Genomic DNA, 12239 nt, shown 5'->3' on the forward strand with positions numbered 1-12239 from the left:
CCCCCAAAACGGTGTTATACCCACTCCAAAATGTTTATTTAGCAATTTTATGGTAATATATTGACATTTAGTTGAATTAAAAGTTTGCAAAATTAAGTTTAGATAAGTTTTATATTGAATTTCCAGAATTATATAAACTTTTATACTAAGTAGTTAGTAAACTTTATATTCAATCCAAATTATTTTTTTAATCAGTCAAGGATTCCTATTTGGAGTTGAGAGACTGGATTTATGGCGATTTGTCAACAAATAACTTTATTTATGTTAATTTTTCGAAAGGTGTACAAACTTTTTTTGCACCTTTTTTATTTTAGTAATAGTATTTGTTATATAACTTTTTATAGAAATCATCTTTTCATGAGCTTTTTGTAGCAAAATGTTTGGCATGAGTTTCTGAACAAAACGTAGTACTAGGTTCCTGTCAAACTTTAATTTTTTTACATATTTCATCACAAAATGTGCATGGTGCCCAAGGGGTGTAAATACTTTTTTACATACTGTACGTTTTTACCTGACTCTTTTTGGAAGTACTAAGCATCAAGCATTAGCTTCACTTACATTTTTACTCTTTCCACTCAACATTTGTAAGATTGATTAAAAAATAATTGAAATTCAACAACAAAGCTACTGTCCTTATTGTTTGTAATCCCAACATGCTCCATTTGACGGCAAATCAAAATAAAAAAAAATATTTTCGTAGTTGCCTACAAGAATATTAAACTTGTACACTGAAACCCCGATGGTTTGACACCAATTGTTGGCAGACGAACAAGGTCACTTTTCAATTTGACGCCCTCTTTACACAGAGCTCATACTTAAGGAGGTATTAGACTACGGCAAGCAAACAAACTAACTCGCACATTTTGACAGTTTTTCTGCGTTGTTTGTACACCAACTTTTTTGTTTGCAGAAACGTCAGCTTGCATACATTTTGACTTGTGTGAGTTTGTTTGTTTGTTTGCCATAGTATTATTGCTCCTTTACTACCAAATTTTTGGTTTGATAATAAATGTGAGCCCCGTGTAAAAAGTGACAGAACTGTTCGTCACTTTTTAGTTTGAGTATGTCAAACCAACCGGGTACTATCGTAAAAAAATAGCATTATTTTAATCTTCTCAAAGTGTCATGATTTTCTCAATGAACATGATTTTAAATCGGAAATCGGAATGCATTTTCGGATTCTTCGGACAATTTTTCACTAGGAAAAGGTAAAACATTTTTGTAAATAAGAAATATCTATATTTTTGAAACATAATTCATAAAAAAATCTCCAAACTTTAGGCATTTTCAGTATAACAAATTTCATATAAAATGTGAAAACGTTTGATTCCTGATTCGAATTCAGTTTAAAATACACTATAAATCGATAATTTTATGAACAAAACTAGTTCAATCGAATTTCAGGCAATTTTTTTAAAACAATTTTATCTAAAATTTACATGCTTATAAACTTAGTTAACTAAACATAAACATTGATTTTTTTTCTCAAAAACTATATCAGCAACCTTTGTGATGGAACATTTGACGTAAAAATAAAGTTTGAACACCTTAAATCTGATTTAAACAAGAAAATGTCTGACTATCAATGTCACCCCGGAATTCTAACTAAGATTTTTTAGTGTAGCAATTTTTTGAAACGTTATTGAAAAAACTTTTGTTTTCAAAAATTGTACATGGACTTTGTGTGGCCTACCCCAGTACATGTTTTAACAATAATAATCTTGAGAAAAACCTTACCAGTTGGAAAATATTACAAAAATAAATTTAAATCCTATCAATGTCACCCCGGTTTAAGGTAACTAAAAAAGTGTCAAACAAAAAAGTAACCAACCAGCGCACAGTGGGAAAAATTGAGTCAAAAAACGGACTTAATTGATGCTGGTCAATTAGAACTTTCAATCAAGACTTTTATTATGTAAAAAAATCCTGTAAAATCAATTGGTGATGGTGAGAATCCGCGGAAATTTGCGCAAGGCCCGTTTAAGGCCAATTCACACTATTTGTTTACTGTTTTTTTATATTGCTGAAATGTTCAAAACGTTGACTGAACTTTTTCTTCTCTCTTCTCTACTCCATCGAAATTATATAAAGGTACATTTTGATGGTTCTCACTATCACCAATCGATCCTCTGAATTTTTCACTTAAGAAAGAGTTTTGTCAAAGTACTGAACATTTCAGCTACAGGGCCGTATCTAAGGGGGGTGTTATGGGTGTTCAACACCCCCCATGGAAAAAAATGGCTTACACCCCTAACGCCCCGACCAAGACACGGCCCGAAGGGCCGCCATTTTTTATGACTATCAAAGTTTGAAAACCAGGGAAAAACTTCACTCTCACTAGATACTTCATCAAGTGAAAACTCAACTTTCAGTATATACGCCCTCATAAAAACATTTGACGCTAAGAAAAAACTCCACTTTCACAAAACACGCCCTTCTAAAAATATTTAAAATAACTATGTTCGTTGACGCCAAGAGAAAAACTAAACTCTTACTAAATACGCCCTCATGAAAATATTTGCAAAAAACCCCAACATTAACTAAATACGCCCTCAAGAAAATTAAAAAAAAACTTTGATCGTTGACGCCTTGAGAAAAACTAAAGTCTCGCTTAATACGCCTTAATAAAAATTATTAAAAAAATCTTTTATCATTGACGCCTTGCAAAAAAATTCAACTTGCTCTAAATACGCCCTCAAGAATATATTTTGAAAAAACTTGTATCGTTGATGCCTTCAAACAAAACTATACTCTTAATTATTTTATAAAGGCGTATTTACCTACATAAAATAATAAAAAAATCTTTCACTAAATACGCCCTCAAGAAATTATTTAAATAAAAACTTTGATCGTTGACGCCTTGCAAAAAATCTCCACTAAATACGCCCTCAAGAAAATATGTAAAACAAACTTTGATCGTTGAAGCCTTGAAAAAAATTCAACTGTCACTAAATACGCCCTCAAGAAAATATAAAATAAAGCTTTGATCGCTGACGCCTTGAAAAAAACTAAACTCTCGCTTAATACGCCTTCATTAAAATAATTAAAAAAAAACTTTGATCGTTGACGCCTTGCAATTTTTTTTTTCACTAAATACGCCCCCAAGAAATTATTTAAAAAAAAACTTTGATTGTTGACGCCTTGAAAAAAAAAAACTTTCACTAAATAGGCCCTCAAGAAAATATTTAAAAAAAATAACTTTGATCGTTGACACCTTGAAAAAAACTGAAGTTTAGCTTAATAAGGCCTCATTATAATCTCGAAAAATCGAAATCGCACTAAAATCGGCCAGCTATTTTTATTATAAAGCCTTTGACGAACTGGATAGGCCCTCCTTGATTTTGTTAGTAAAATACTTAGATCGTTATCAGCCAGATCCAAATCCAACTTTGACTATGTACGCCAAAGTTTTTTTTTATATAGGGTCATTTCTCCCCAACTGGAAACAAAAAAGTACAAATTCGAAATCTACATTTTCTTATCCTGCTGAAATTTGGCGAAACTGTTTATCATATCGAAACATGAAAAAATCTTCTATTTTTTGGCACTGCCGATTTTCGCCAGTTAAAAAAAACATTGTCAAATATTTTGGAAAAAATGATATATTCGACAACGAATATTCAACTGCAATTTTTGAAAGAAACTTGACGCTGATTCAATTCAGCGTCATCATTTTGATTAATATCAAACATGGCAGCATTTTGAGCAATTAGAATAAATGATGCAGGGATGGATGTAGGTAAATTCTGCTACTTTAAGCTTATAAATTTGAAATTCTCAAGAGATTTCAACTTGCCCTAACAAGTAAAGTTCGATTCGAATAAACAATTTGATGACGCCATATAATTCAGCGTTTTTTAAAAAAAAGTAGTCGATTTTTGCTTTTTTTTTGTATCCACGACATGGCCATTTGAAAACTATAATTTAAAAAAATAGATGAAAATCGTTAAACTTTGGGGCGGTGCCAAAAAGAAGGGATTTTGCATGTTTCGATAGGATAAACAGCTCCGCTAAATTTTAGGCATGTTCAGAAAAAGTCAATTTCGAGTGGCGTGAAATGGCCTCGTAAGCAATTATCTACAAACTGATCTCTGAAATGTGATTGACTCGAAAATGTTTAAAAATGTTATTGTGTGATATGACCGAGGATTGAAAATAAAAGTTGTTGGTTGGTATGTTACATTTAACAAGAAAAAAAAAATCCGTCAGCTTTGAGGTTTGTGTTATATCAAAGAATGCTAGAAATCTGGTAAGTTTGGTACGAAAACTTTTTGTTGATTTTGATTTTCCAAAAACTTTATGAGCTTATAGTTTGGGTTTTAAAGAACAACTTTGCTGAAAACATCGAAGAGATACGTCTACATCGCCTTAATTTTTTTTCAAACTAAAATCAAACTAAGGGATTATTGTTTGTGCCAAAGCAAATCTCGCTGATGTCTTCGGCAAACTTGTTCCTTAAAACACAAACTATAAGCTCATGATATGTTTGAAGAATAAAAAAAAACGGCGAAAACCAAAACGCATAGATAAAACGAGTTGATTTCCATTTTGAATTGATTTGGCTTGAGATGCTCGAGTTCGTTACCAATCTGGCTTAAGCTGTGTAAAGATAAAAAATGCCGTCCTGTAAAATTTTCTCCAAAAATTTAGGGGCAAAACAAATTACTGAAGAGAAAAAAAATAATTGAAAACAAAACAATCTAAACTATCAAGGATTCAATAACGTTATTTCAATATTTTCTATCACATCAATAATATATGCAAGAATAACAATATTTTCATGAACTTATTGATGTTTAGATATTTTTTTAGCAATACTGCTAGAATATATAAAGCAAATTTCACGTTTTTGTTTGGTTCGCATTTGTTGACTGTAGGGTAGAGTAGTCAGCAATGAGACACGGGGAACAATGATAAAATGGCTCTCACAAGTCGTAGTTTCAACCAATCAGGCTCATATTTGGGGGAAAGGTGTGTCTACTGGATACACGTCTGCCATTATAGTGGCTTTGGTTATGGACGCTCCCTTGAAAAGTTATTCATAAATGTTTGATTCTGGGGTGTAAAAGTAAATTATGGACAAAAATTACTTTTTCGCTCGTAGGCTGCCATTAACACCAAAACTAATATTTCTTCAAATTTCTTTCGACGTTCCATAGGGATTGAGTTGGGCTACAATGTCCTTTCATTAGGTTTGGCCAAAATTTAGAATATACCCAGTATACAGGACTGTCTCATTGTTCCCCACTCATTGCAGCTCATGGGTAACAATGAGACACTTTGATTTTTCTTCATTAAACTTTTCAAAATCTATGGAAATCTTTCAAAACATGAATTAAAAGTGATTTTTGGCATATTTATAGAGTTTTAACTTCATTTAACCAAAAATACAAAGTTATTTGGTATAAATATACGAATTTTACAAAATTTAAATACTTTTTAGTATAACTTTTGTTAATTAAAGTTTCATGTTGGCAAAATTGCTCTAAAATGTTCAAGGCAAGTTACCTGCAATGGAACAATACAAAACATGATGTTTTATTAGAAAAATCTTGATTTTCGTAGTGTGTCTCATTGTTCCCCAGCTGTCTCATTGTTCCTGCCAAGTGCGTCTACAATGAGACAGTTGAATAACTCTGGCTGTAGATGTCGGATCGATCTCATATTTTGGTCAATGTTAGAACACATTAAAAGAAAGAAATGCAACAAAAAGCTCATTAAAACATGCTGATGAAAAAATGAGAAAAATCTTTGAAAGTTGAAAACCAAAAGTGTCTCATTGATGACTACCCTACCCTATACGCCCTTCCTATAACACACACACCCCTAACGCCTTATGGGGGAAAACACCCCCCATTGAAGAATCCTGGATACGGGCCTGTTCAGCTAGATATACGAAACTAAGATAAAAAGGAAAAAATAGGGTAATATGGCCTTTTAGGTTGGTTCTTACTATCACCAATCGATTCCTAGGAATTTTTCACATAAGAAAAGTCTTGGTTGAAAGTTCTAATTGACCGGCATCAATAAAATCTGTTTTTTTGCCTCCATTTTCCCACTGTGCAGCGGGGGTTGAGTGTAATTTGAACAAAATGTTTTTTCTTGCAACTAGGAATCATATTTTTACATACAAAAAACATTAAATTACTTTTTATAACATGTAATTAACCGAATTTCCTTTTTAGAGACCTGACTTGAATTTGAAAAAGATTTTGTTTATAAAAAAAACTTATCAAATTTCATATGTATTAAGTTAAATTTCATGTAATATATGAAATTTAACTTGTTATAAATGAAATTTAATAAGTTTTTTGTTAACAAAATCTTTTTATATTGTAATAATTACCAATTTCACGTCAAACCTTACGACGCAGTTATGGCCGTCAAATAAAATTGATTCGGAAAAAATACAAATGATGATAATTTCTATTCTTAAAAGTTTACAAGTTATTCATCAGAATTTCAACACATTTCTTTATTTGAGCAAACAAAATTTGTAATCAAAGATTTAATTTGCAATTCTTATTTTTTTCTTTAATTTTATATCAATACACATTTGAGATATTGAGCAGAAAGAGTAAAAACCAAAGTGCATCCAACATTGTTGTAAGTAAATATTTTTTAACTATCTACGTTAATCTCTACTATTAATCAAATAAACTGTACAAAGCACCGCTTCTAACGTTCGCATCGCTCATTCAATCTCTCGCTCCCACAATCACGCATTCGGCAGGTACTGCTTCGGTGGCACCGTCTTTTTCAGCCCGTTCTTAAACTCCGTAAACGACATCCGGTGCTCGAGCGAGCTGCGAATGACGCTCGGTCGCGTTTCCGGCGTGATCGCCTTGATCACATCGTCAAAGAGCAGCTTATGCTTCTTCTTGGTGTCGAACGGCCGCAGCGTGGTGAGGTTGGCGGTCGGCGAGGTGACCTCGGTGGGTTGTTGTGGGGCGACCGTTGACGGAGGAGGAGCAGGTTGGGTGGGCGTTACGGATACGACGGGTGGGGGAAACGAAACCTGGCGATCGACGATCGCGACCGTCCGGGGACGGGGTTTGTTGGTGGGACCACGTTGGAGCAGCTGTTCGAGCTTGGATTTGAACACTTCGCGAGGGTTGGCCGAGGGATCGGGGTCGTCCTCGGTGGCTTCGGGAGTTTTGGTGTCGATAGCTGGCGGGGTTTGGGTGAGCTTGCGAAGGGTCACTTCGCTGTACCCTGAGGTATTGATGGTTGGCGAGTGGAGTAGCGAGGGTCGTGGAGATTTGGCTCTCCCGAGGGTGCTGTACAGGACGGGGTCGAATTTGGGGGCTTCGGGAACGGGACTACGCGGTGGGATTGGCGAGGTTACCTTGACCAGTTCGCTGTCAGGCTTGAGAGTGTTGTACACGACTTGGTCGAACTTTGGCGCCGGAGGTACGGAACCCTGCGGGGAGTGTTCCGCGGTGTCGGTTTCACTTTCGTTTGTGGCAGTGCTGTTGTCCAGGAGGATAACAAAGTTTGGCTCGCTGCTACTTTTCTGCAGCTTTGGACTGTCCGAACCGTCTTCTTCGGTTAGGTTTGTGGGACTTTTTCGTTTGAGTGGAGGTTGCTTTGGGTTCACCAGTAAGGTGCTCAACCGATTTATGAACTGCTTCTGCTTTTGACTGTCCAGTCGGTTGTAGTGAACATCTTCTTCGGTTGAGTTCAGACTTTCCGCGTCTTCGTCCTGACCAACCACGAAGGCCGCTCTTGGAGGAATTGGAGGAGGTTCTTCGGTTTCTTCAACCGGAGGTTGATTTTGAGCAGCATTTGCCGCCACTTCCGCGAAGATCTCCTCTACCAGCATTGAAATCTCATCCTCTCGATGGATATCGGCGATCACGGATTGCTCATGGAACACTGGACTTGCCAGCGATTCGTCGTCCAGCGACGGGTAAGTGTGCTCGTTCTTTTCTTCATCATCCAAGATGTCATCCAGAATTGCAATAGCCTTACTGGTCTCTTCACTAGACCTATCCGACTCCTTCTCGTTTACATCTTCTACAAAGTACGCCTTCCCGCTTGGTTCCACCTTCTCCGTTACCAAATCTGCCATCTCAGAAACCGCCACAATCTCATCGATACTACTCTTCGGCGACGGAGTCCTAGATTTCGCCCTGCCCTGCAGAACTTCCTCATCCTTTCCGCCCACCTCCTTATCAACCCCACCCAGCGGGATCAACTTCAGTCCCTTCTCATCACCGTTGATCGCGTTGCTCAAGTTCTTCGAGTAGTACCCGTTGGCCGTAACGGTCGACGTTTCGCTACCATGCTCGAACCCCCCATTCTCGATACCCTCCGAGGTACAGACGTCGCCATTCTCACCCACCCGAGGCTCTTCCTCAACCTGCTCTACACTACCACGACAACAGGCACACGCCAGGTACATGGGAAGACCTGAGTTACAGGGACAGGGATTAGTTTCATGCAGCATGCACTACCTCTACTACCGCGTACTACTGGATTAAGAGGGAGGGGGGGTTCATCTACGCAAGTATTAGTAAAAGCCCAAACAACTCACCGATTCCCATCCAGATGCCGAAGCGGATCCAAGTGTACACGTCCAGCATCAGCATCAGGTAGATGTTGACGAATATGCTGATGGCGGGCAGCAGCGGGACCATCGGAACGCGAAAGGGGGCCTCGCCGGATTCGCGCGGTTGAACGGACATGAGCAGGAGCACGAGCAGCATCACCGACAGGAGCGTGCCGGCCAGGGTGAGGGCCCACGGTTCCAGGTCGTAGAGCGCCTGCTTGGCGTAGTAGATGGTGAGGGCTAGCGCGACCGAAACGAGACCTGGCAAGAAAGGGTTGAGTTGTTATGATAATTACAACATTATAAAAAAGTTAAATACAACATCTTTCAAACTTTTTGCTACACCCTAGACAATTAAAAATCGGTGAGAGTTTGCTAAACAAACAAGGAAGTTCAAAAATTGGTAAATACGATGGGACAATTAAATAAACAAAAATACTCACAATATAGTGTCACCAGAATTCCAACTACATTGGATGATATACGAGTTGGCTCCTTCATACACCCGGCCGAGAACAGTTGCTTCATGAAGGCAGACCCGGTCAGCCGATTGCCGGATTTGAGTAGATTCGAGTTTTCGTACGCCTGCTTGCTGGTCGACGGGATCGTGTTGTTCTTTGGTTCTTCCGAAAATCTTTTGAAAGAATGGTTAGGATTATTTGTTAGGGTTAAGATCACGAAGACAGTTAAGGAGCATTACCTGAGAATGAGAATTGAGATCGCTACCGCGGTGTACGCCGTCAGCGTACCGATCGACAGCATATTGACTAGAGCTTTCAAATCGAACAATCCGGCCATCGTCCCGGTGAGCAGGGCGGCACACATGGTTCCAAACACTGGCGTTTTAAACTTGGGACTGACATCGCCAAGCGCTTTGAATATCAACCCGTCCTGGGCCATCGCGTAGATAATCCTAGGCTGGGGGAACATGGCCCCAAACAGGCTGGCCACGAGGCCAATAATTCCTCCGATGGCCACCGTCCACTTGGCAAAGTTCCAACCGATTTCGTTGAACACGAACGGCAACGGTGCGTTGACGTCCTGCTTGTAGTACGGCCACATCAGCGTCAGCACGGTCGAAACCCCAAAGTACGCCAGGAAGATCGTGCACAACGAGAGCAGAATCGCCCTCGGGATTGCTTTCCTTGGATTTTTAACCTCCTCACCGGTAGTAGCTATACAGTCGAAGCCGACAAACCCGAAGAAACACGTGGCCGCTCCGCGCAGCGTTCCCTCAAATCCAAACGGGAAGAAACCTCCCTCGCCAACGTTGTATATCGAGGACACGTTCGCCGGGTTGATGTTCCAGTTGGAGATGTCCGCGTTGATCGTTCCGGCGATTATCACAAACAGAACAATAAAGATGTTCAGAACCGTGAACAGGTTGTTCACCATGGTCGATTTCTTCAGTCCAAACGCGAGTGCGACTGTGAAGCAATAATATCTTTAGCTCAAACCCCTCAAAAATTACCGGTCCTCCCCACAAACTCACCTCCAAGCAAGATCGCCACGGTGAACCCGAAGAAATCGAAATAGCTGGACATAAAGTCCCACTCCATGGGGGCGACCTCACGGAAGTGCAGCTTCATCGTATCGTTCGCCAGCGTGTCGATGTACAAACTCAACCCCCGGGACACGCTCGCCGAACCGATTATGTACTCCAGGATCAGGTTCCATCCGATGATAAACGCCATGAACTCGCCGATGCACACGTAGCTGTAGATGTACGCCGAGCCCGATTTGGGCACTCGTGCTCCGAATTCTGCATAGCAAAGGCCTGCGGAAGAAGGTGAGAAGAAAATATTGTATTATAATAAGAAATTCGAGTAATTGAATCTGGTCAATACAAAAAAATGTACATAGATTTTATATCAAGCTGAACACTGTCCTATTCACATTACATTTTTGAATCAATTTTCAGCACATATAAATTTTGGCAACTTCCGCTTCTAACATACTACAATTTGTAGAACAGTTGCTATGCAAGTAAGCAATCAACCTTGAAAATAATTACAGTTCATACTCGATTATACGATTCATTAAATATGTTGGTTTTCTATGGAGCAATTCCAGCTCAAATCAGGATTTTTTTCTGGTACTTTTGTACCCGACCGCCTCCAATTTCAATGAAACTTTGTAGACATGTTATCCTAGGCTAGAGGTGGGCAAAACCGCTCTTTTTTAGAAGCCGCTCATTTTCGTTCGCTCATTAAAAAGAGCCGCTCTTTTGAACGGCTCTTTCGCTCTTTTAAAAAATTTGGATGAAAAGGGGTTTTTTTAAGAATCGCGTGATTTTATAAGTTATTTCACATTGGACTTTTATAAATTATTTGATAAAAAAACATAAAACTCAAAACGAGAAGATGCCCTTGAAAACCATAGGTCTTTATGGTCTCTATGTCAAAATTTCTTCTCGGACCTAAACATTCGAGTAATTGATTGGCATCCAAACTTAAATCTAGGGAAGCTGGAAAAACTGCTTTTAATTTTAAAATTGCGTTTATTTCTGCAAGAATTGAACTAATGCTGATATTTTATTTGGAGAAAATATTCTGTGACCTCTTTTCTACATTCTGATTTATTCTGATTTTTTTTCTGATAAAGTCTATAAACGCTTAAGTTTTATTGGACAAAAGGATTGATTTTTGTTTTGATTCAGTAGATTTTTGGTAATATTTTACAACTTATGCAATTTGAAATACTCAAATTTGTATTCCGGTCATACTTTAATATACAATCAGTTGTACAATGAAGCGTTTTTTTCAGTTCGTTTAGAAAATCATTTACTTTTGGGATTAATTTTTATAAGCATTTAAATATTTGAAATTGCATTTGCAATTCTCAAAAAAAAAAATAAGTACTACAATTTTTTGGAAATTCAATAAAATATATTTATAACAAAAATCATGCCATCTTGAAACGGTTCTTCCAAAAGACCGGAGTTAAAAAAAGAACCACGGTTCGTTCGCTCTTTTAAGTGAACCGGCACTTTGAGCGGTTCGCTCTTTTTTTGCCCACCTCTATCCTAGGCCTATATAAGCCATTTTTGTGTATATGGAGCCAATAGTACTCGAAAATAACATTTGAGAAGGGCTTAAGGTATTTGAATATTTTTGTATTTTGCAATTTAAAAATTACTGTATCTCGAAGCCGTTGCATCGTATCAAAAAGTGGTCAAAGACAAACTTGTAGGAAATTGGACGGGCTTTCTGAAAAAAAAATACACTGAAACAAAAATACACGCCACTTCTATGAGATTTTTCAGTTTTTAAGTTTAAAAGTTAAATTTGATGGTGATGTCACGATTTTTTTTCGCTCAAAATTTTTGAGGAAATAGCCTAAAATGTTACAAAAAGACTCACGAAAAATGCAGGATGGTATGTCTCTCCTAAAAAATACAAAAATCATTTACTACAACTGTTTTTTGAAAAGTGGTCTAAACGTCAAAATTTTTCAGAATCGATAGTGGGGATCAATTTTCCAGACAATTCTACATAAAAGTCTCCATATTGATCATTGTCCTAAGTCCAATCCTTGGGAAGATACAGCGGTTTTAAAAATACAAATGTTGAAAAATAGTTTTTTTTTGTGGTTTTTGGCAATTTCTATATGACAGACTTGGTTTTTCAGTCTCGTAAATATTTTTACCGGAAAGCTCGTCCAATTTCCCATAAGTTTGTCTTTG

At 37.8% G+C, this 12239-nt stretch overlaps 3 protein-coding genes across 7 annotated transcripts in view; 1 reads left to right on the forward strand and 2 right to left on the reverse strand.

Moving 5' to 3' along the window:
* Positions 1–12239, reverse strand: part of LOC120427341 (neuronal membrane glycoprotein M6-a) — a 119041-nt gene that overhangs the window by 85399 nt on the left and 21403 nt on the right. The window lies entirely within an intron of this gene.
* Positions 1–12239, forward strand: part of LOC120426849 (transcriptional activator protein Pur-alpha-like) — a 125649-nt gene that overhangs the window by 38488 nt on the left and 74922 nt on the right. The window lies entirely within an intron of this gene.
* Positions 1–12239, reverse strand: part of LOC120427346 (cationic amino acid transporter 2-like) — a 118483-nt gene that overhangs the window by 1234 nt on the left and 105010 nt on the right. For 2 of the 3 annotated variants that reach the window (XM_052707365.1, XM_039592202.2), the window contains exons 3-7: positions 10047–10331; positions 9255–9981; positions 8998–9188; positions 8540–8815; positions 6455–8415 (exon numbers count right to left, since the gene is read on the reverse strand). In XM_052707365.1, the coding sequence (XP_052563325.1) occupies positions 6719–8415; positions 8540–8815; positions 8998–9188; positions 9255–9981; positions 10047–10331 (3176 nt within the window). In that variant the 3' untranslated portion in view covers positions 6455–6718. Of the gene's footprint in view, positions 1–6454; positions 8416–8539; positions 8816–8997; positions 9189–9254; positions 9982–10046; positions 10332–12239 lie in introns of those variants that run through there. The other variant, XM_039592203.2, reaches the window with a different exon arrangement.

The sequence above is a fragment of the Culex pipiens genome, chromosome 2 (genome assembly GCF_016801865.2).
Source record: "Culex pipiens pallens isolate TS chromosome 2, TS_CPP_V2, whole genome shotgun sequence".
Lineage (NCBI taxonomy): Eukaryota > Metazoa > Arthropoda > Insecta > Diptera > Culicidae > Culex > Culex pipiens.